We start from the raw sequence: 23,616 nt of genomic DNA on the forward strand, positions 1-23,616 counted from the left end.
CCTAGGAACACTGCAAGCAAAGAATAACTGACAGGCAAATATTTTCTGCAGATTGCTGCAGTTTTTACTTACACGTGTAACCTCAGTTCCAAGGACCATTCAGATGATTCACTGTAAAAACCCTACAGGGGTCACGACCCAAAGGTGCAGAACTACTGGTTTAATGTCAAGGTTCCAATTGACGAACCCAACCAAGCCAGCAAATTGAGACAATCAGATCTGTTTAAAAACGGGTTTATCCCCAACGAGAATTGCAAGAATGTCCAAGAATAAATCCGAAAAATGTCATCAGACGCCGAGCACATACTACCACGTGGTGGACTTGTACTGAAACTAAAAGATAATGGACTAAAATCCACATGTGGTTGGAAAAAATGATACATAAACACATACACTTAAAACTGGAACTCTTTTTATTGGGAATAATATCAGAAACCTACAATAAGGACTTGAAATACCTGATCGTAAATGTTTTAACAGCTGCTAGAATTGTATTTGCCAAAAATTGGAAAAACGAGAAAGTACCATCACAGGAGGAAACTATTCAGAAAATAATGGAATGTGCCGAAATGAGTAAGCTTACATTTGAAATTAGAGAACAAGAGGACGAGCAATATTATAAAGTATGGGACTTGTTTTACCAATGGTTAAATAAAAAAACCTGGGAATGAAACTGTTTACTTATATAGTAATAGAAAGTTAGTTATTGTTATGAAGGTTTTTTTTTTGTTATGATATAGAGCACTATGCATATGATATATAAAGGACAATAATGATCTCAATGTATAAGAGTGGGATGATTTGAACACTGGTATAATTGCATGTAGTGACCATTTTATATTAGAAAGATCTTTGTGTATTAAACAGACCAATGATGATGTAATGAACAATTGATATACATATGATTTGAAATACTTAACTACTATACGGATTAATAATTAAAAATGGAAAACTATTTTTGGAACTCTGGATGATTGGTGACATTATGATCAATTGAAAACATGAATGTATATTATAAATTAATGGGAATTCTTTGTTCTAATCTCCGCTTTTTCTCCTTGGAGATAGGTGATATTATAATACTTTAAAGACTCATTGTTATTTGATAATTATGAATTCAAGGAAATAAGGATTGTTACAAATGAAAGAATATTAATGGTAATTTGAACACATAATGCTCAATGAGAGTGAAATATTCAGTGATGTTTAATGCAAAACCAGTGATTTATATGTGTTGTTTTGTTTAAAAAGTATATATATATATATGTGTGTGTGTGTGTGTGTGTGTGTGTGTGTGTGTAGAACGGGTTTATTGATTGCATCATTTCTGCACACGTGAAAGCAAAACTAACTCTAATTAATTCCTGCAGTTTTTACATAATTAAAGAATAGATATTTCCCTCCTCCATGTCACAGGTCATATTGTCCAATTAGCTGTTCTGGTGTCTCCTGGGTAACTCCTTCCTGTCTCTGGCCAGCACCTGTTGAAATAACTTTGGTTCCCACAGGATGATCTGTAATTGTCTGGTGTGACATTCCAAACCTCTCCCTCCCCCCAATACTGTGTGGCAAGCTGAGAAACGAAAAGATGGTTGTGGCAGCATACAGTAAGTCTGTTTTGAAGTTGACACAATCATTTCTTCATTATCAATATGTCCTGGTACCGTGCCTTTACTCCAGTCCCTTCTGTTAAATGTTATCATCTTACAAAACTAAGAAATTATGACTTCTCAGGCTGACAACCATTACTTCTCTGGATGAAGACTAATTTGGATTAATTGAAAAAGGTGAAGAGAGAGAGAGAGAGAGAGAGAGAGAGAGAGAGAGAGAGAGAATTGTAAGGTGCAGTGAGATAGAGTGGGAACAGGTTTCTTTCATTTTCCACTTTCCTTGCCAAAATTCCTGTTTGCCTGCTCTGCCCATTCACTTTGTGACTCACTCTTTTAAAACTGTGTGCCTTATATGCTCCCAAGTACTCCTCAGAGAAATCAGCAAGACCTATACTCCAGATACAATGTACCATCTCTCAAAAACAATCACAATAAATCATTCAGGAGCAATTAATAGTCAGTTAATCATTTCTTCTTTCTATCTTGAATTTTGCACTTTTTGGTACGATTTTTATCATCTTGGAGAGATATGTTCTATGACTGTATGTGCTCCTTGGGTCCACAAGTGCGACCCGTTATTTTTCCTCTTTTCTACTTGAATTCCTTCAGAGATAGGAACAGTAAAACATCTGATCGTTCTGTATAACGCTGTTTCCAGCAGTCTGCTTGATGGCATCATGAACTTCAACCTCCATTTCGGCAAACGCTCTCTCCGTTCTTCTCTGCAACAAAAAGCACCGCATTGTGAGGCAAATTTCTCGGCAACCAGGCAATTCTGTCTGAAGAAGCTCCTGGAATACTGTACTGGGGCAGCTTATCATGTCTTTGAAGAAAGGCGTCATTGTCTGCAATTTTGAGCATGAGCTCCACTGTCCAAATGAATCTCAAGAAACGTTCCAAAGGCCTTCCGCTTTCATTTCCGCTTCGGATAAACAAAATAAAGGGAGACTCTTCCTACGACTCCCGGCTTCAGGACAGCGACGGAAGTAGAACAATGATCAATTTCCTGTGTCCGATGGACAAATCAGGGCCCAGTGACGGCCAAAGAGGTGGTGCCTTCCTTTTCTTCCGTTGCGAACTGCTGTACTCCCGGGATTCCACAGGTGGCCGCGCGTTCTGATTAGGGGAGGGGTGGGCGGTAGTGGGGGGCGGCGTTCGTCTGTTTTCCACCTCTCGCTCCTGGCCATGTGTCATGTTATTTACAACTGCCCAGGACCTTATGTAATTACAGGGTAAGCCTGGGGGAAAGGAATTATTGGGAGGAGCTGCGACAGGGAGACAGTGGGCAAAGAAAGTAGCGATGCCACTCCACCCCGGTGCTAAAAAGAACAGTGGGAGCAGTTTGGGTGTACTCGGCAAATAGTATTATCACCGGGATCTTTGGAAGGAGTCTCGCGGTTGCTGGAGTCTATCTTCTAAACCGCTCCGGAATGGTCTTGCTGGAACGGAACGTTTGCTACTCCAGGAAGGATAATCAGTATTAGAAAGTTAACACGGGGAGCAGTAGCTTCTGTTTCTTTCACAGCGAACCGGAAAATGTTTCTTCCAAGATTTGGAATCATAGTAGAAAAATAATTAAATTTTGAACTTTTCGACATATGGTAAACACCAAAAGAAATACAAACCGGTCTAAATGGATTTTCGGTCTAGCCAACAAAATCTAGTTATGTATATTAAATCATAATCATAAGCCTTAATATATATCCAATATGTGTGCATAAGACAGAAAGAGATCTTAGCAGGGCCCCTATTTTACTTTTGGAACCTATCCTTGCATCTCCAGAGTTTCCTTTCCATGTTTGGGAACAGTTGTTTTAGCTTGAGTGTTGTTTATGTATTTCTAACGACAATGGTTCATGTCCCACTGGATGTTATTTGGTCTGAAGTAGCTGTTATTGAACCAGATTTATCTATTTTATGATATACTCTAGTAATACTACTAGGGTGAACAATGGTTTTAGTCCCAGGGGCTAACATTCTTCTTTTCACTTCGACTCCAGCATTGTAAGTAAAATAATCTCATTAAGCAGATTTTCTTTAAATTAGCATGAAAATGTCAGAATGAGAAATATGAATAATTTTCAAAGGCAGAATTCTAAAATGATATCTGAATATTAAAACATTAGTAAACAAATGCAAAATATCAATATGAATTAACCTTGAGAAAATTGCATTTGCTTATATCCATTGATTTGAATCCAACACAATATTTTGTTTATATTATGTTATATAAACATTAACATTTTGTTAATGTTATGTTATGAACATTATAAATGTTATGGAAATGTTATATATGTTAAGTAAGGTCCTGCACCTAGGCCAATATGTTTGTTTCACAGAAGGTACAAGATGACTGGAAGAGGGCAAATAAGGGGGAAAGGGTATTGAAAAAAAATGGGAAATGGCACAGCTCCTTTGTTGGCTACTTTTCATCTCTTCCTTACAAGGGAGTGCTATCTATTGTGCACCAACTATTATCTACATATCTGTCTGTATTCCATTGGCACCACAATCTTAGCTCCTTTTTTGCTCCTGCAGATTTGTTTTTTCTTCATAAGAAAAAAATATCTCTGTACTCACTGCAAACTGAAATGTTGCAGTCCCATCTCATCAGCCCAACATTCTTGTATCTTACTTAGGTATAGTTGGCAAGTATGTTAATTTCCATGTAGATTGTATCTCTGTATTTAAAAACATCTAAATTTGAGAGCTGTCTATTATGGATGCCTACTATTTGTAAGGAACAATTATCCCATCTCTTTTCTGAGGAGAAATGGATTCAGTCCTCTAATACACACATACATGTTGAAAAAAAAGACCAGTTAACATTTTGGAATAACAGAGTTCAAAGGTATCTGGGAGGTGTTCTAGTCTAACCCCCTGCTCAGGCAGGAAAGCTTATATCATTTCAGACAAATAGTTATCCAATCTCTTCTTAAAAACTTGTTCCACTGATCAATTGTTCTGTCAGGAAATTTCTCCTTAGTTCTAAGTTGCTTCTCTCCTTAATTAGTTTCCACCCATTTCTTCTTATCTTGCCCTCATGTGCTTTGGAGAATAGCTTGACTCTTTCTTCTTTGTGGCAGCCCCTGAGATATTGGAACATTGCTATCATGTCCTGGTCCTTCTTTTCATCAAACTAGACATACCAAGTTTCTGCAACCGTTCTTCATATGTTTTAGCCTCCAGTCCCCTAATCATCTTTGTTGTTCTTCTCTGCACTCTTTCTAGAGTCTCAACATCTTTTTTACACCGTGGTGACCAAAACTGGATACAGTATTCCAAGTGCGGCCTTGATTTTGCTAAAGATGTGGAATTTCTATTATTTTTTTACAGATAAGATGTCCCAAGTGGAATCCCAGTGTTCTACTTGGGTTAAAATTAAGATCCTCATGAATCATACAATGATAAATGATGGGTACTTTTGAAAAAGTTGTACATGAAAGCTATCACTACCAAAATGGCGTTATTTAAAACACTGTTCTTTTTGTACTGATTATTTATCATATCTATTTTCTGTTAAAGTGGTTTTATATTCTTGGTTGTGAATGTGATATTAGCTGCCCGGATATTCTGATATACTCCGTTTGCCAAGTACTTTTCTTTATAGTAGCATAGAACATGTATTATTCATACTTGAGCAGGGTAATTTCATATGATGTCAGTTTGCTAAACGAAGCTAGATCTTGTTTGTAAGTCAGGAAAATTATTGCTGCCACTAATCCCAATGTATAAACCAGGTGTTGGCAACCTGCGGCTCTTTCATCCCCCTGCTGTGGCTCCCTGTTAGCTGAACTCACCACTGGCTGGACCCGCCCCTCCCCTCCCAGTCACTCTTCTCCTGGCCTGAGAAGGTAGGGGCAAAGCGGGAAAAGGAGAGCTCCATATTCCAGAGTGGCAGCAAAACGCCCTTGTAGTTGCCTGGTCTCATTGGTGCTTCTTCCGGCCCTTGTTGGTGCTCTGCGCACCTCAGTCGCTCAGGGAGACACATGTCTCACTCTATGCCCCAATACACTGGCCCGGCTGTGGCTCACGCCACTGCTCTTGCCTCCATGGCCTGCCTGCTGCTCTTACAGCACCTTGCGCACCACAGTTAATTTTAGCACGCTTCACAATGAAGGAGATGATGCCCCCTTCTCCTCCTAGAGCCCACAACACAGGTCATCGACCACAGTCAGGCCGGGCCAGTGTCTCGGGGCAGAGAGCAAGTGGCGTGTCTCCCTGAGTGACCAAGGTACGTGCAGCACCAACAAGGGCCGGAAGAAGTGCCAGTGAGACCCAGCAAGTACAGGGCTTCGCTCCCACTCTGGAATATGGAGTGAGTCTCCATCCCCCACTGTTGCCCTTACCTTCTCAGGCCAGGCAAGGAATGACTGGGAGGGGAGGGCGAGGGTCAGGGTCAACCAATGGTGGGTTCAGCCAACAGGGAGATACAGCAGAGGGACGAAAGAGCTTAATTTATCTGTGAACCTGAAATAACTCGTGATTTAAATAATATGGTAAGAAGCACCCTAAGAACAACATCAGCAAAAACACCCTTGCCTGTTTTTGGAAATGGTTCAAGAGGGAACACACATACACGCACAAGAGAGAGAGAGAGAGAGAGAGAGAGAGAGAGAGAGAGAGAGAGAGAGAGAGAGAGACGGATAGAAAGAGAAGAGAGACACAGAGATGAGAGAGGGAGACATGAGAGAGGGAGACATGAGAGAGGGAGACATGAGAGAGAGAGACACACACACACACACAGGTACCTATTTCCCACTGAAAAGAAAACACCAGGAGCCACAAAACCTGGGTAGGCATGGCTGTGGATGTCATGTGACTGGGTATGAGTGAGTGATGTTGAGTTGGCCATGCTCAACCAGTTTTTGTGGCTCTCGGTGTTTTCTGTGGGAAACTGGTCCAAATGGCTCCAAGTGTTTAAGGTTGCAGACCCCTGGTATAAACCATTGTGTACAACAGAAGGTACCAATATGCTTATTTTGCAAAGGAACAAACAACTAAGGCCTCTGCCTGTAAAAAGCTAATCTGCTTGGTGGATATAAGATGCTGGATATAAGATGCTTTTTGGTGAACTGGAGAAGAATAAAAATCTATAGAGAAAAGGAAGAGGTATATATAGTGGCAAAAACTGAAATATGAACATTCCACATTGCAGCATTTTGCTAATATTCCATTTGTTTATTATTATTAATGTATTATTATAATATACATAAAGCTATACATTTTCTGATTTTTTTTCCTGCTTTTTCCTGCTCTAATTATTTTTAGGTGTGTGGCCTGGCAAAAATAAATAATGGACCTCATATCAAGAATTTTACATTTATAGGAGGTCCAATCTTACGTTTATGGTGTAATGAATACACCATTGCATCAAATCTCTGTAATCCCAGCTCAAGATGTTACTTTTTCCAGAGTTTCTAAGAAGAAAGCCAAGAGGAAAGAACAGGTATGGTCATTTCTTTCTCCAGTTAGGAGACACAGCTTTATCTGAAGAGAATTGAGAAGCATAACTTTTTGATCAAAGTTTCCATATGAAACTGCCTGTATTTTTCCTCTAACAGTTTTGACTTTTTAAATATTCTATATTCTTCAAGAAGCTATTACAAGCGGAAGTTCTGAAAATATTTAAGCTGTTACTGGGGGAGAAAAACCTGAAACTTCTCAGCAAATAATTGATCAGTAATTAATAACCAGTATATTTATTGTCAGGAGTTCTGTATTTTTTGTCCACTGAGAATCTCAGGATGAATGGTGGTGAAATCACTGGAAGGTGAAGACTTGAGCTTTTCAGCCTACCATATTTTTTGGAGTATAAGACGCACCAGAGTATAAGATACACCAAGGTTTTGAAGAGGCAATTTAAAAAAAAAGTTTTTGCACTCTGCAGACCTCCCAAAATCAGCCAGTTTTGCACGAAAATGCGCCCGTTTCCCCCCACAAAAAGCGGGCATGAATAGCCTTTAGGAGGCTTGTAGAGTGCTCCTGGGGGGGGGGGGTGCCCCCCCAATGAGCAAAAAAATGGCCCGTTTTTGCAAAAATGGGCCCGTTTTTTGTCACAAAAAGGCATGCATAGCCTTTAGGAGGCTTATAGAGTGCTCCTGGGGCTGGGGAGGGGGGCAAAATTGAGCAAAAAACAGTCTGTTTTTCATTCGTTTCTGCCCTCCCTAGCCCCCAGGAGCACACTGAAAGCTTCCTAAAGGCTATGCACGGACATTTTGGTGAAGGGGGTAGGGTTTCAGGAGGCAAAAAATGCTGTATTCAGTATATAAGACGCACCCAGATTTTCAGCCTCTTTTTTGAGGGAAAAGGTGCGTATATATTTTTATACTCCAAAAAAATATGGTATTTTTGTATGCAAGAGCTCTTTTGGGAATAGAGGGGTAGAAACTAGATATATTAAATTTTTAGTAGTTACAAAGCTGTGTAGACTACAAAAATGGTATAGGATAATGAATTAGCTTTTATGTGATTTTATTGATTGCTAACAGAAAAAAAAAGAAATATTAAGTGCCTTTAGCAGTTGCGTTATCTCTTATTGTTTAGTTTATGACCAATTTTTACTTGAGTATCCAGGTGATGTGTGCTGAAACCTCAAAGGCTAGAGAAATAGAGACTGTAGTCTAGTCTGGATGAGGTTGCACATGGCCTCTTTTCATTTTTTTCTATTGCTCAGGAAACTTTTATAAGTTTAACTTGCTATCTTGTAAAATATTCTTGAAAAATATCCATTTTTTACATATTTATATCACATATATACATATTAATATTCTGTTCACATAGACTTCTTTATTTTTGACTGGTTCTGCTCCTCTGCTGGTTCTACTGTGTTCTTGTCACCAACTGCATTGCTTCATTGGATTGAGGTCAATTTAGAATCAACACATGTCCAGAAATCCAATGTTGGAATTTTCATAACTCTGCTAGGTCTTCTTCCCATTCCAAACAGCAGTTATTTATAAGGAGTGGCAGTTCTTGCTCCCAGACATAAAGCAATCACTTTTGCCTCAGTGGTAATTAAGTAAATGATAATTTAATGGAAAGATAATATAGAATGTGTAAAAATTCATAACATGACATTTTTGAGCCAGTAAGACAGCAGTTTTTGAGTAATGTATATTAACAATTCATGTATTTCCATCCATGATTGATTGGGAGGGGTGGGATTATATGTAGGTATAGGCAGTGGTAATTAGCTGCTGACAGTTTTCATTCAGAAACAGGTATATGGGGGGGCTAATTCATTTTAGTCTGGTTGCAATTTCTGTTGTGCTATGTACCATTCTAATGATGCTCTTGCCACTACTGTGGTGAGGTCACCTGAGTTCTTTCCTTATACATATGTCACAAGTAGTAGCTTATAGTTGCAATAGAAAGAAAAGTTGCAGACAGTCAAGGGCATTTAACTTGAATAAGTATTCTAAGATGATAGTTTTTAAAAACTCAAGTACTAAAAAATGTAAAAATACAACTAAAGTACATTGAAGTGGAGAGGTAAATCTGCCTGTAAATGACGCTTTGGTTCCTAGATAACCTGCTTAATTATTTCATATAATTCTTAAATAAGATGAGAGATTTATTGAGTCCAAAGGAACTAATCTACCCTTTGAGTCCAAAGTGTAAATTGATTTAAGTTGTTAAAAGTACCAGTAGTTTCCTTATCAAAGATGTATTTTGTTAATGATATTTATATGGAAGCTTAAGCAGATCAGCAACATCAGGAGAAGGGGCATTTCAGGACTTAAAAACTGCCTACGGAAACCACACAAACTGCAATTGTTTCCTCTGCAGGTCATTGGAGTGCTTTCCCTCCCAGGCAGAATTCTGTTCAAAATAAGCATCCTCAGTTTAAATGTTTTGAGCAATAGCTTGTTTTTATTGAAACTGGGAGGGCTAACTACAGATTCCCTGGTATGAAATCAACTTAACTGATAAAAACAAATGTATTATTTTTTAATTGTTTTGGTAGCCTGCTATTTCAACCTCTTTTCCTGCTCTTTGTGGCTTTTCTCAGGCATCTGCTACACCAACCAATCAGGACATTTGCAGGTGAAGTATTAATTGTCATTGCACTAAAACTGATGACAGTCACAATGTCAGAAGTTATGCTATCTTACAGCTGATGATCTAGGAAATCTTGCAGGACAAATAACAGTTGGTATTGCAATAAGTAGCCACTTATCTTATGTTTTCAAATTGCCATGTTAAAATGTATTAGAAATCGTTGTTAACATAATGTTATATTTTGGTACAATACCTAGTGTTTCCCATAACAATAGCTTTGTAAGATGAGTTGAGCTGAGAGAGAGTGCCTGACCTAGGATCACCTAGGAAACTTCCACAGTGGACTAGAATGTGGATCTTCACAATCTGAGTGCAGCACTTGAATCACTGCACCACAAAACATTTTAGATTCTAAATAGCTGTTCCAACTATAGTGTTTTGAGCTCAAAATAGAGAGAAGTATCATAGAACATTTCTCACAAAGTTCGAACAACTCATTTGGAGCTTGAAACATGTTTCAAGTGTACTTATTTTACACATCACTACAAGGATACATAAAATCAACAAATATAAGATGTTTTTGGTCAGGAAATACTTGATATTACAAGAATTAAAAATAAACCAAATGATTACACATACATTACTTTAATGTACATTGTGCCAATTTCCAATATAGAGGTGGAATGGGGCAGAAGTGCATGGAGCATATTCTATGGTGGTGAGAACTGGTTCTCATAAGATGTCTTTTTTCTCAAGTGTCCATAATACCTAGAAAAAAGCACATAGGACAGACTTCAACAAATCCTGTCCAGCCATGCTATGCTGTATGTACATGCATATATATGTTTAAATGATCTTGGCATGTAATCCATTGTGACACATGGATTATGCCACCATATTGACTTGCCTATTTAATTCTGCCTTTTTTATGTTTGTAATTTGCCTTCCTCATACTGGCTGAAAATGTCATTTCTTCAACAAATTGTATGTACTCTTTTTAATTTTTTTGTGCTTTTATTCCATTGTTCTTGCATGCAGTTCCAGTGCAGTGGGTTTTGAATGTTGTCATCCCAGTCCAGTACAATCTGCTGTTATCTTGAAAAATCTTGTCTGCCAGAATGCTCTGACTCCAGTGGCCACTGTGACAGTAACCTGTCAGAATATGGTGCAGGCTTCCAAGGCAAACTCCCATGGGCATGGACGTGTCTATTCTCTCAAGTCTAACAATGAAAAATCCAGCCATGCTCTGAAATACTCCAAGTCTCTCAGTGATATGGATCAGAAGGCTCCGAATACAATTGACAGATTTAGCTGCATGGAACGTACATGTTCAGAAGGCAGACTTACCCAAATGCAAGAGCAGTGTTTAAGACTTAACATATGTCATAAGGAGGAGAAATCATTCAGCTTCAGGCCCTTCACTGTTAACAATGGCAGACTTTCATATTTCTGGTCACTCTCGACCAATTACTCAAACACTTCTCTGGCTACTGATACTCATAGTGCTGTACGTATTCCTCTCCTGGAGGACAAGTATAGCAACGAAATCTCCCAGAATAAAGATTTGTTGCAGTACCTTTTCTCTTTCTCTCATAGTTCCAAATCAAGCAGTCATGAACTGGATAACAAGTCAAGCTGTCTCCGGCCAGAGAAATCATCCACTGGTATGCTAGAGAGCACAGGTTTCTGTTCAGATGATATGGGAGATGATGATGTCTTTGAGGACAATTCTATGAGGCTGAACAGTACAGCACTACGGGCACCACTCTGCTCAACTGAAAAGGATAGTGATCTAGACTGCCCTTCCCAATTGTCAGAAAATTTCCCTCCACTTTCCCCTGTGTCTGTGTCTGGAGATGTCTGCAGGTTGGTTTATGCCAAACCACTTTCTCTGCCCCCTCCCAGGTGTATGGTAACTTGCTCTGTTCTTTTCATTTTCTCAACCATTCACTTCAGTTCACACTGAGCTTTATTTTCTTCTGAATTTGTCAACTTTTTTGAATGTGCAATGCATTTTGAGTTTTTGTCCTGATGCCATGCTAATCATGTATTTTCTTACATATGTTCCATTTATTGTATGTATAGGAAAAAAGGATATCAAAAGCAAAGAAGTATTTTATTTCTTCCTGCAAACTTTTTAAAAATACCTATCTCTGAGAAATATATAGTGCTTCACATCTTGGAACAACTGAGTTTCTTGCCCCTGAAACAGATCTCAATTCCCCTGCTTCCAAGCACTCTTCAGTACATAATTGCCTTTTCACCTTTGTGCACATCTCTTTCTTTTCCAAAAATAGCCTCTCCTGTTTCAGGTTAATCCTCAGCCAGGACAGGTTCCCTGCTTGTCTGCATATGCCATCATCTCCCAGTATCCTGGGACTCTTGAGAAAGAGAGTGGCACTGATATAAAAGGACTTCCCTTGTACCCACAATTTTTCAGAGGTCATGTGTCTCACTGAATTTTCTACAATGTTACTTGTGTAATTCAGGACATTTGATAATAATAGTGAGAAGTGCTATCCCACAATTTTGAATACACATTTAACTTCCTCTAAAACTTTTGGTCCTGGGGATTTGTGGTTCAGTATGGAATCATGGCTATACCAAACCTGTGCCAGAGTTTTGTGCGAAAAGTTTTGTGCAAAGCAAGCTGAGATTGTTGCTTGCTAGTTGCTTTTGTGGCAGGAAGTTTATAAATGGTTATCCCAGAAATTCCAAGGAAAATATTTTAAGCACATTTCCCTTCCATCAACATTTAAAAATGTGAAAATTCAATTTTCATGTTATTTTAGATTATAATAGTGTTTTAAAATAACCAATTTTCCACGTCAGGCACATAATTGTTGATGAAGCGCAGCAGTAAGTAAAGCCCTATTAGCCTTGTTGAAAAGTTAATAGCAATGTCCTTTTTATCCTTTCCTTTTTTTACAAATTTTTATTTGATTATTTTGTTCTTATAATTAGAAGCAAGAATCAACATTTTACTTTAGCCTAATTGAGTAGTTATTTCAGACTCTGAAATATGGTCACATATGATCTCAAATAATTTATTATTCTTTGATATTGTGCCTTTTTTCAACAAGACATTTTTCTAGTTTAGACCATAGTTGTCTTTTCTTTCCCGTAATAAATTGCTATGTTCTTGTCATAGGATATGCCATTGTGAAGGAGATGATGAGAGCCCATTAATTACTCCCTGTCATTGCACCGGAAGCCTTAATTTTGTCCATCAAGCTTGTCTGCAGCAGTGGATCAAGAGCTCAGACATCCGTTGCTGTGAACTCTGCAAATATGAATTCATCATGGACACCAAATTGAAACCTTTAAGAAAAGTAGGTCATGGAATGATACTATAGAGTGAAATATAATTATGAATTTCCTCTTTAGCACAGATTACTGCTGTTTATACATTTAAAATTTAGATTACAATGGAAGAAGGCGCTGTTGTGAATCTTCACATTAAAAAAAACAGTATTTTGTGAAGCAAAGTAGAACATTAAGAGGATCTCTGTGTTAAACTAATGCTTTTGAATCATAAGGATATTCTTTTTTAAAGCATAAATGAGAGATAATAATTATCTGTTCATTTGGAAAGGTGACCATCTGCCCAGAAGAAAGAAGCAAGCTGAGGTGACAGTGACTGTGGGAAAAGTAAACAGAGTTTTGGGAGCAGTTGTATATATTGCCTCTGATAAATAGCAATAGCACTTAGGTTTACCATATTTTTTGGACTATTAAGACATCCCAGACTATAAGATCCACCTAACTTTTGGGGAGAAAAACAAGGGGAATAAATCTGCCTCTGCCTCCCAGCATCCATTCAGTATTCATCAGATTTATTTGGTGTGGCCCATTCACCACTGTTGCGGCCCGTTTGCTGCAGCCTGTTATTCACCCCTGCTTGTTCACCACGGCCCATTCGCCATGGCCCATTTCCTGCCACCAATTCGCCATCTCCCATTTTCTGTCACCCATTCACTGCAGCCCATTCTGTGCAGTCCATTTGCTGTGGCCTATTCGCCACAGCCCATTCACCTTCGCGGCCGTCCATTCTAGAACAGCTGATTGGCATCACACCAACCCCAATATTTGGAGTATAAGACACACAGACATTTCCACCCACTTTTGGGTGAAGGAAAAGTGTGTCTTTTACGGCGAAAAATATGGTATACACAACTTCACAGTACTTTACAGTTTTACAGAGTCAGCATATTGCCCCCGGCAGTCTGCGTCCTAGCTATTTTATGACTGGCCACATCACAGTTGCAACAGTTTGTAAATTGGAAGGAGCTATTTGGGCACCAGGTCCAGCCTCTGCCTAGCATAGATAATATCTGAGAGATAATCTTGCTAGAGCAACAGAGAAAGCACCAGAGGTGGTATTCAGTAAGTTCTGACCAGTTCTGGAGAACCGGTAGCAGAAATTTTGAGTAGTTCGGAGAACCAGTAAATACCAACTCTGACTGGGCCCACCCCCATCTATTCTCTGCCTCCTGAGTCCCAGCTGATCGGGAGGGAATGGAGATTTTATAGTATCCTTCCCTTGCCACACCCACCAAGCCACGCCATGCCCACCAAGCCACGCCCACAGAATCGGTAGTAAAAAAAAATTCAATCCCACCACTGGAGAGCACCTACTGTTTTTTACAGTAGTTGTTAACCTACAGTTTTAATAGCTAAGATTTTTTTTTAGTGTCAGAGGCGTCTGCTTGTAGTGAAAATCTTTTATTTCAGGAATGAAGCAGGAATGAAAAAGGATAATTCCTAAACCGTTTCTACATGTCATCATTTCTCTGCATATGAATGAAGTTATTTTTTTCACAATTTCTTTTTCCAAGGCTATGATTGATAAGAAACAAACTGACAAACTAAAAGACAAAAACGTGAAGTATAAAAAGTGGAAAGGGGGGAACATAACTAAGGCAGGATATCAGCAAATAGCCTGTAAAGATGAAGTAAGGAAATCTAAGGCTCACAATGAAGAAAGGCTTGCCACAAAAGTAAAAAATAACAAAAAAAGCTTCTTCCAACATGTTAAAAACAAGAAAAAGGTTAAGGAAACAATTGGTCCATTGTTGGGAGAAAGTGGCAAGAAGGTGACAAGCAACAGGAAGAATTTAACTCATTTTTTGCATCTGTCTTTATACAAAGGGATAAAACAGTCCAACCTATCAAAAACAACAACACTAAAATCAGCTTAGGAACACAAATTGAAATAGGGAAGAAAATGGTAAGTGAGCACCTGTCTAACCTAGACGAGTTCAAATCACCAGGACTGGACTGATTACACCCCAGGGTTCTAAAGGAATTGGCAGATCTCAAAATCACTGAACTATATCTTTCAGAGATCCTGGAGCATGAGGAACTGCCAGAGGACTGGAAAAGAGCTGATGAGGTTCCCATCTTCAAAAAAGGGGAAAAAAATAGATCCAGGAAACTATAGACCAATCAGCCTGACCTCAATACTAGGAAAGATTCTGGAAAAGATAATCAAGCAATGAATTAGCGAACACCTAGAAGTAAACAAAGTAATAGCCAAAAGCCAACAAGGGTTTGTCAAAAACAGATCATGCCAGACTAATCTTATTGCATTCTTTGACAAAGTGACAAAATAGTGGACCAGAGGAATGCCATCAATATAGCTTACTTGGACTTCAGTAAGGCATTTGATAAGGTAGACCATAACCTACTACTAGTTAAAGTAGAAGAATGTGGGTTGGACAGCATCACCACCAGATGGATTCATAACTGGCTGACCAACCACACTCGTGTAGTCCATCTACATGGAGGTCAACGTGTAGTCCATCTACAAGTATACAGTGGAGTACCCCAAGGCTCTGTTTTAGGCCCAGTACTCTTCAATATCTTCATCAATGATTTGGATGAGGGAATAAATGGGGAACTCATCAAATTTGCAGATGACACCAAGCTGGCAGGAATAGCCAACACTCTAGAAGACAGGCTTAAGATACAGAAGGATCTTGACAGACTTGAACATTGGGTACTATCTAATAAAATGAAATTCAATGGTGAAAAGAGTAAGGTTCTACATTTAGGCAAGAAAAACAAAATACACAGGTACAGTATAGGTGGTACTTTCCTCAATAGTAGTAACTGCGAGAGGGATCTTGGAGTCCTAGTGGACAACCATTTAAATATGAGCCAGCAGTGTGCAGCAGCTGCCAAAAAAGCCAACACAGTTCTAGGCTGCATAAACAGAGCGATAAGATCATGTGAAGTGTTAATACCACTTTATAATGCCTTGGTAAGGCCACACTTGGAATATTGCATTCAGTTTTGGTTGCCACGATGTAGAAAAGATGTGGAGACTCTAGAAAGAGTGCAGAGAAGAGCAACAAAGATGATTAGGGGACTGGAGACTAAAACATATGAAGAACGGTTGCAGGAACTGGGTATGTCTAGTTTAATGAAAAGAAGGACTAGGGAAGACATGATAGCAGTGTTCCAATATCTCGGGTTGTCACAAAGAAGAGAGAGTCAAACTATTCTCCAAGGCACCTGAGGGTAGAACAAGAAGCAATGGGTGGAAACTAATCAAGGAGAGAAGCAACTTAGAACTGAGGAGAAATTTCCTGACAGAACAATTAATCAGTGGAACAGCTTGCCTCCAGAAGTTGTGAATGCCCCAACACTGGAAGTCTTTAAGAAGATGTTGGATAGCCATTTGTCTGGAACGGTATAGGGTTTCCTGCCTAGGCAGGGGGTTGGACTAGAAGACCTCCAAGGTCCCTTCTGACTCTGTCATTCTATTCTATTCAATCTTAGCAGATAAATATTAACTATGATTAGTAGATAACTTTTACTTACACAATTCGCTTTTCACATAATATGTGAATTCTGCATTCCTAGATTGTTATTTATTTCTAATTTGCATTTCTAAAGTTGCCACAAATCATTGGTGACTTTGCGTAATAGAATAAATTAAAAATAAAGCTTTAAAACATACACCAATAGAAAAGAAAAGATCATCCCAGTAGAACAAAACATCCACTATAACAACCTTGCATAGGGAATTGCCATCCCATCTTAGTCCACAATCTGGGGAAAGAGCCAGCTCGTCAAAGCACATTTAAAAGACAGCAGGATCGGCGTCTTTTAAATCTGTGAAGAAACGCAAAGGGCAGGCATTATGACAGAGTACGCATGCTACCTGAGTGCCCTCAGATGCCATTGGTTGATAAAGGGCTTAATATAATACAGAACAGTGTATCATATCCATATGTAAACTCTGTGTGCTTGCTTGATCATCTGTCATCAGGGTCAAATTCAATAAAATAAAGGTTTCTAACTAGACAGCAAGTATCACTTGTTCTTTGACAACAGAATTGAACATTTCTATTTTCTGGATTTCTTCTTAGTGGGAGAAACTGCAGATGACAGGCAGTGAGCAAAGAAAGATCATGTGCTCTGTAACTTTCCATATCATTGCTATCACTTGTGTGGTGTGGTCACTCTATGTCCTCATAGACCGGACTGCTGAAGAAATTAAACATGGAGAATCCATGGGTATGTTACTTTATTTTCTTTTTAACAAAAAGGAATGCTCGAGCCATGACAAATTGCCCAAAATCAGGGAAACATTTTTTATATGTTATGCTTTGTTTTATCAAAATTGGTTTATGTGGATTATATGGTATTCCTTTAATGAAAATGATATATCCCTGTTTTTTTCTTGCTCTTACTATTTTTATTTTGCCACTTGGTTCTTTTGTTTTGAAATGAAGTAATATTACTTTCAATGTGAATTATCAAACTACAGTAGGACTTGCTCTTCTCCCACTTTGCCATGGCAATTTGGACACACTAAATTTACTCATCTTTGGAGCAGATTAAGACAGATTAAGGAACATCAGATCATAAGAGAAATGTTCACCAATACTTTCAGTTCTACTGACCAAAAATATTAGTTGCAAGCTATTTTGTCACATAAAACAAAGTTATGCATTTGGGGTCCTCTAAGTCTGATGTTTGCTAGATTAAGGAAGGGTGTAGTATGGTTTGGTATGGTATATTCTCTTCCTCAGTGAGAAAGGCTAATTCTTCCTCTCATATTCAGACTGATCCTTTTACTTCCCACTCAACTAATAATTGGGAAGAAGAGAAAAAGCTAGAGCTATAGCACATGTGCCCCCAAAATAATAAAAAGATCCCACTGCTCTTGTTCTCTGCACGGTCGTTTTCTGAGTCATGTTGCAATTAAAGGCCTAATTATTTATCAGGACTTGTGTATGTTTACTGCAAAAAGAATCCAGCAGTTAAGTCTGATTTTCTGATCAGATATGCAAAATCTGTGCCAAAATATGAGGCAGGGTAATTGTTTTTTGCAGCTTCTATAGTTGGGATAAAACATTCATACCTGGATAAAATTTAATTGGAGATGTCCAATTTAATGTAGTCTGTAGGCCACTTTGCCTATTTATAAGATTGGCACTTGGATTTAAACTCACTGTTTGATCACTGCGGTTCAGAGTCAGAAACAAAGCATGAAATTATCTGCATTTTGTATATTCAACATTATATATGAAATGAACTTTCAAATTGTTAAAAATCATGTAAAAAGTCTGAAAATGTTATACATACCCATTCTCTTTTCTGATTAACTATTATAAGGAGTAATAAGCAAAAATGGAAAGGAAAGGAAAAAATAAAAAGTAAACAAAAGAAAATAAGGGGGGTTGGCAGAGATCCCGTGAAAGATTTTGGCTGTTACCATGTACTCTACTCTGAAGATAACTGACTATGGATGACTATTCTTGAGAACCATCTCCAGGGGGGAATGGGGTGACTTCCCACTGGGCGTGGCCATCTGAGTGCCATCTGGTGGGCATGGGTGGGTGTGGCCAGGTCGATGTGAAGGATTAGGTGCAGCTGGCTCGGCGCGGCTGACTTGGGATGGCTGACTTGGGGCAGTTGGGTGGGCATGGCCAGGCAGACATAACCATGTGGGTGTGATCAGGTGGGAACTCTCAGGTTGGTGTGGCCAGGTGGACTCAGAACAAGTCGCCTCAGGCAACTAGACGTGGAGCCAACTCAGCACCCCCCCAGAACAAAAATCACCTGAAGATGTGCTGGCAAACAGGAAGTATGGAAGCTGCAAGAGGTTCCTCTGCTAAATTTGGCAGGGAAGGGAGGGGCTCAAGTACTTCTTTACATACTGTGCATAGTTAGACAATGAAATCTGGTAACATAAAATGTGGCAAAAGTCATCCGCAAACAGCCTTAAAAGGGGCTAGTCAACTTCATGTAAGCTAGGTTTTATTTATCTATATTTGTTAGTAAACGTTCAGCCATCCAGTCACTGGGGAGGCAAAATGGGATGGCCTTCTCATAGATATCAAGTTCTCACTTTATCAATCAGTTAGAATAGAGCTGGAAGGGATCTTGGATGTCTTCTAGTCCAAACCACTGCTTCAGCAGGAGATCCTATAGCAGCGATGGCTAACCATTTTGTCTTCGCGTGCCAAAATAACACACCCACACCCATAATGCAATGTACCCCACCCCCTGCACATGTGTGTATGACACCCCCCTGCTCCCCTGCCCCTTGTGCATGCGCAGGACCCCTCACCATACCGCGTTTTGGGCCTAGCAGCCCTCCCTGAAGCCTTCTGTGCCACGGCCCATTTTGGGACTAGCAGGCCTTCCTGAAGCCGCCCTCACATGCATGCACAACCCCCACCCCCCTGGGCATGTGTGCATGTTTCCCGCATGCGCAACAGAGACCCGAAAATCATCTGGCTGGTGGAGGTGTGCACGCATGCGTGTTGGAGCTGAGCTGGGCGATGACTTGCGTGCTAGAGGGCTAGGTGTGCCACCTGTGGCATGCGTGCCCTAGGTTCACCGTCACGGCCCTATAGTATCGGTTATATCATCCTATACTACTCTATAGTGTCAAACTGGCAGCCAGCAGGCCAGATGCATTACATGCAGGCCAGCCCCACAAAGATAAAAAAAACCACGATACGTCATGTGATGTCACATGATGCGATCAAATTTGACACTCGTGCCCTATACCATTTAAGACCAGTGACTGTCTAGTGTCTTAGAATGCAGGATAAGACAAAGCTTGAGCTATCACTGTAGTTTTTCATATTCTTATGATTTATTTTCTTATGCTGCTCTTGTAATTGTGGCAGGATGGCCAGATAAGGCTTTCTTGCCTGATAGGTCCAAAGGAATGATGTGCATATCTATAAACAAAAGAGACATTTGCCTAGTTTTTGGTCAGATAGACTAACAAACAGGGAAATCAAGATACTACATTTAGTTGGGATTGTTTATGATATTTTGCCTTAACTGTAGGAAACACTGATGAGGAAGACATAGATCAATAAAGTCTGGAAATCAAAGAAAACAAACTGGTATACTGTGACTTTCACAACATTACATGTGGAAGCGAGCAAGAGAAATAAATGGCTGGAATAAGAACTAGGAAAAAAATACTGGCTTTTATTAAATCTCTTCTCTGATTCAGTGAGTTTTCTGCAAATTGATGTACTTTGTGAGGATTTATAACTCTAAAGAAATATAGAAGTTACATCTAACACTCATCATTGTGATATACTCCATGTTGTGATCCAGCTCCCAAACTTAGCAGAGGAACTTCTCCTGGGAAGCAGAAAAAAAAGGAGTGTTTTACCAAATTTGGGGTGGGGAGGGATCCATCCTTTGCCTTTAAAATTTTGCAGTTCCCTGCTTCCTATTTGCCAACACAATTTTTGTTCTGGCAGGGTGATGAGTCTACCTTGGCTATGTCCACCTGGTGCCTCCCACCTAGCCACACCCACGTGTTTGCATCCACCTGGCCATACCAGGTTCTTATTACCATATCTGGTGGAGTTGTCCTATAGTAAAAAAAAAAAAAGATGTTAAAAATTAAAATGTGACTAGAATAAATGACAAACAATTAGACCCAAAATCAGAGATGTTCTTCTTGGGTATCCTACTGGAGAAATATAATAAAAGAAATATATATTTACTTTTACATGTGGTAACAGCAGCAGTATACGCACAAAATTGGAAAAATGAAAATATACCTATAGAGGAAAATTTAATGAAGAAATACTAGAATGTGCTGAAATGGATAGATTAACATTGAAAATTAAGGGTATGGAGGAAACAATGCTTTTTAACTTGGGAATTATTCTATCAATGGTTAGAAAATAGAAGCAGAATTTAGAAATTTAGAATTAAGGAGCATATGTAAATAAAAATGAAATAGGTGTGTAATTAATGAATATTGAATAATGAGGATAAGTAAACATTATGATTAATAGACTTGGAGGATAATGGTTACAAATGTGATGTTTATATGATGTTTATAATGTTTGATATTATTAACTAATTATGGACAAAACTGAACAGAGCGTTTAATTAAGTAACAGAAAATGTTTAATAATAATAAGTGAACGTCATAGTGAATAGACTTTGAGAATAATGGTTATAACTATTATTTGTATAAGATTTATTATTTGTATTTAAAAGAGATTGTACCAGATAGTACACTGCCATTGTGGATATGGACATTTTATATATAACAATGGAAATTGCATAATAAAAAGTAATAATAACAAAATAAATGAAAGGGGACACCTTATTGCTCATAGATTATTTTTTGATCAGCCTTCATTTAGTTTTTACATCTATATGATAATAAGATTGTGCACCTGAGGTATTGAATGGATCTGCTTAGTTTTCAATAGGTGTAGGCATTTTCCAGATACATCTACTCACACCTATATGTATGAGTAATAGCTATATCACTCATTGAACTCTGAAATATGCAACTTTAAGGGCAATGTCCCTAAGAGATGTCTCCCTGTTTGCAGATCCCAAAAAATGTAATGGTTTATCGAGGATCTCCAGGAACAAAAATGATTCTTACAGCAAATGAACATGAATGCAAGTTGGAGCCTTTGTTTGGGCCTACTTGTGGTGATGAGAGCAGTGAAGTATTTATATTTCACCATCCTTGTTACACCAGCAGAATGTCATCTAGCAGCCCTGTTTAAGATGACATACTATACTATTCAAAGAAAAGTTAGCTCAAAAGAGCTTTTATTCAAACTGCTATGAAATATTTGCACTGATTCCATCACTTGTATTTGTTCAAATCTTGACGCTTCATTGGCAGAGCCAAAGGAAGTAACTGGAGTGATACTTTGTGAAATGATCTGAGATGCTTATGAGCTTTTTGACTCTGATGAGGTGGATATGGCCTTTGCAGCATGAGTTTCTTCCCCTATATGATGGATTGTGGCCCCACCTGGTTCTTTCAGGAAGCTAGAAATAGAGTAAATAGCTAGGGTGATTAATATTATTTTGAGGGAGCAAGTGGTGCCATATTCTGTCAACATAGCTATATTAAACCTTTTAAAATGAATCATTTTAAATAGGGCTGCCAGGCCAGCATTATGGGCCCCGGGCAAAGCAGTGTACTGGGGCCCCTATGACAGGTACTCACAGGAATAAATATGTAAATGGTCGATAAAATTAAACGTGTATTTTATTGGCACTTCCAACAAATTAGTATCGAGCCCCTATGCTCGTGGGGTCCACAGGCAAGTGCCCATCAGGCCCATGCATGAAGACAGCCTGTGCCAGACAAATATCTGCATTAGGAGTCAAAAAGTAACTGTTGCTGTTCTTTTCACCACAGTGCAATCCTTAGGATGAGCTCTTATTTGTGATTGTTTGGGTTCACTCTTGTCTTCCTCCAGGCACCTTTGCTGTCTTTCATTTCCTGGAGTTCTTCAGAAAACCAGAGAGTGCCAGAGATTGACTTACAGCTAGTGGCTACATAAGAGCAATCCAATCTGTGTTCTCATTACTGTGTTCTTCATTGTACCAATGAAGGAGAATATTTGTATCTCAGGGTGAAATGTGGAGTCCTTGGTGCTCTCTGAGTTTTGTTGTTTTCTTGCAGATGTTTCATTACCCAAACTAGGTAACATTATTAGTGCTAGTTATTACTACTGATGATGTTATCTAGTTTGGATAATGAAACATCTGCAAAAAAACAACAAACTTCAGAGAGCACCAAGGACCCCTGAATTCATCAGTGGGCCCAATTGTTGGCAACAAGTAGAGCTGCAGCCAAACCACCCATCAAAGCTTCCACTCCCTTTGGAACCCCAAACTCTTTTGAGCAGACTGGACTAATAGGTCCTGTCTCCTTCTGGGAGTAGGTGGCACTGGTAAGTTGAAAGGCTTCAGCCAGTGATTTGTCCATGGTAATGTCCTTTATACCCAAATCACATCCCAGCTACCCCAAGATTAAACAAAACCCAAATCTTTGGTATATGTCAGGCTGAATTATTTGGATTAATTTCATGATGCACAAAAACTGAGCTACTCTAATTCAGTGTCATCGTCTGTTGAAAGCTATGCATTTGGCTGTAAAGTATGGACTAAATTCTAAACACACAAACAAAGGAAAAAATAATTCATACTAAAGTGAAGCCTGTGTAGGTAGATCTTGGCATTTCCTTTCCATACATTACAATCCATTCAGTGATATTCTGATAGAATTAAGCTATAAGTGTAATGAAAAATCTGTATTAAAAGATAGTAATAGTTTAGTATTTAATGATTAGGGTAACCTAAATAATCCTAAAATTATTTACAGCAAGTGCTTCTGAATTTACATGAGCCCAACAGTTCTGCCAATGAATAAAGCAATTACAACTTTTCTTCTGCTTTATCAATTGGAGTGTGTGCTCTTAAAAGAAAAGTTGTGAATTAGAATTTCTACTTATTCTAGAAATTCAGTATGTTACTAAAATAACATTTTAGTTATATTCTCTTCTTCCAGTGTAGCAGCAAAATTAGTTAGGCAGACTGGAGAAAGGCAGTTTTATCATTATAGAAACAGATGGTTAAAAGGAATCTGTTGGAGAAAGAATGAATGGGGGCAAGATCTGCAAAAGTATTGGCAGATTTAGTCATGTGAGTGGGGATTGAAGAGATGGCAGACTCTTCT

At 38.8% G+C, this 23,616-nt stretch overlaps 1 protein-coding gene across 5 annotated transcripts in view; it reads left to right on the plus strand.

Moving 5' to 3' along the window:
• The first annotated feature begins 2,625 nt into the window (after nt 1-2,625).
• Nucleotides 2,626-23,616, plus strand: part of MARCHF8 (uncharacterized) — a 35,295-nt gene continuing 14,304 nt past the window's right edge. For 2 of the 5 annotated variants that reach the window (XM_087721839.1, XM_014054643.2), the window contains exons 1-6: nt 2,627-2,713; nt 6,882-7,059; nt 9,625-9,659; nt 10,653-11,480; nt 12,766-12,946; nt 16,994-17,141. In XM_087721839.1, the coding sequence (XP_087577965.1) occupies nt 6,967-7,059; nt 9,625-9,659; nt 10,653-11,480; nt 12,766-12,946; nt 16,994-17,141 (1,285 nt within the window). In that variant the 5' untranslated portion in view covers nt 2,627-2,713; nt 6,882-6,966. Of the gene's footprint in view, nt 2,714-2,736; nt 2,843-2,884; nt 3,615-6,881; nt 7,060-9,624; nt 9,660-10,652; nt 11,481-12,765; nt 12,947-16,993; nt 17,142-23,616 lie in introns of those variants that run through there. The other 3 variants (XM_087721838.1, XM_014054645.2, XM_014054644.2) reach the window with 3 other exon arrangements.

This window comes from Thamnophis sirtalis, unplaced genomic scaffold, assembly GCF_051295495.1.
Source record: "Thamnophis sirtalis isolate CommonGarterSnake01/CBP01778 unplaced genomic scaffold, rThaSir2_p1.2 scaffold_8, whole genome shotgun sequence".
In the NCBI taxonomy this organism is placed as follows: domain Eukaryota; kingdom Metazoa; phylum Chordata; class Lepidosauria; order Squamata; family Natricidae; genus Thamnophis; species Thamnophis sirtalis.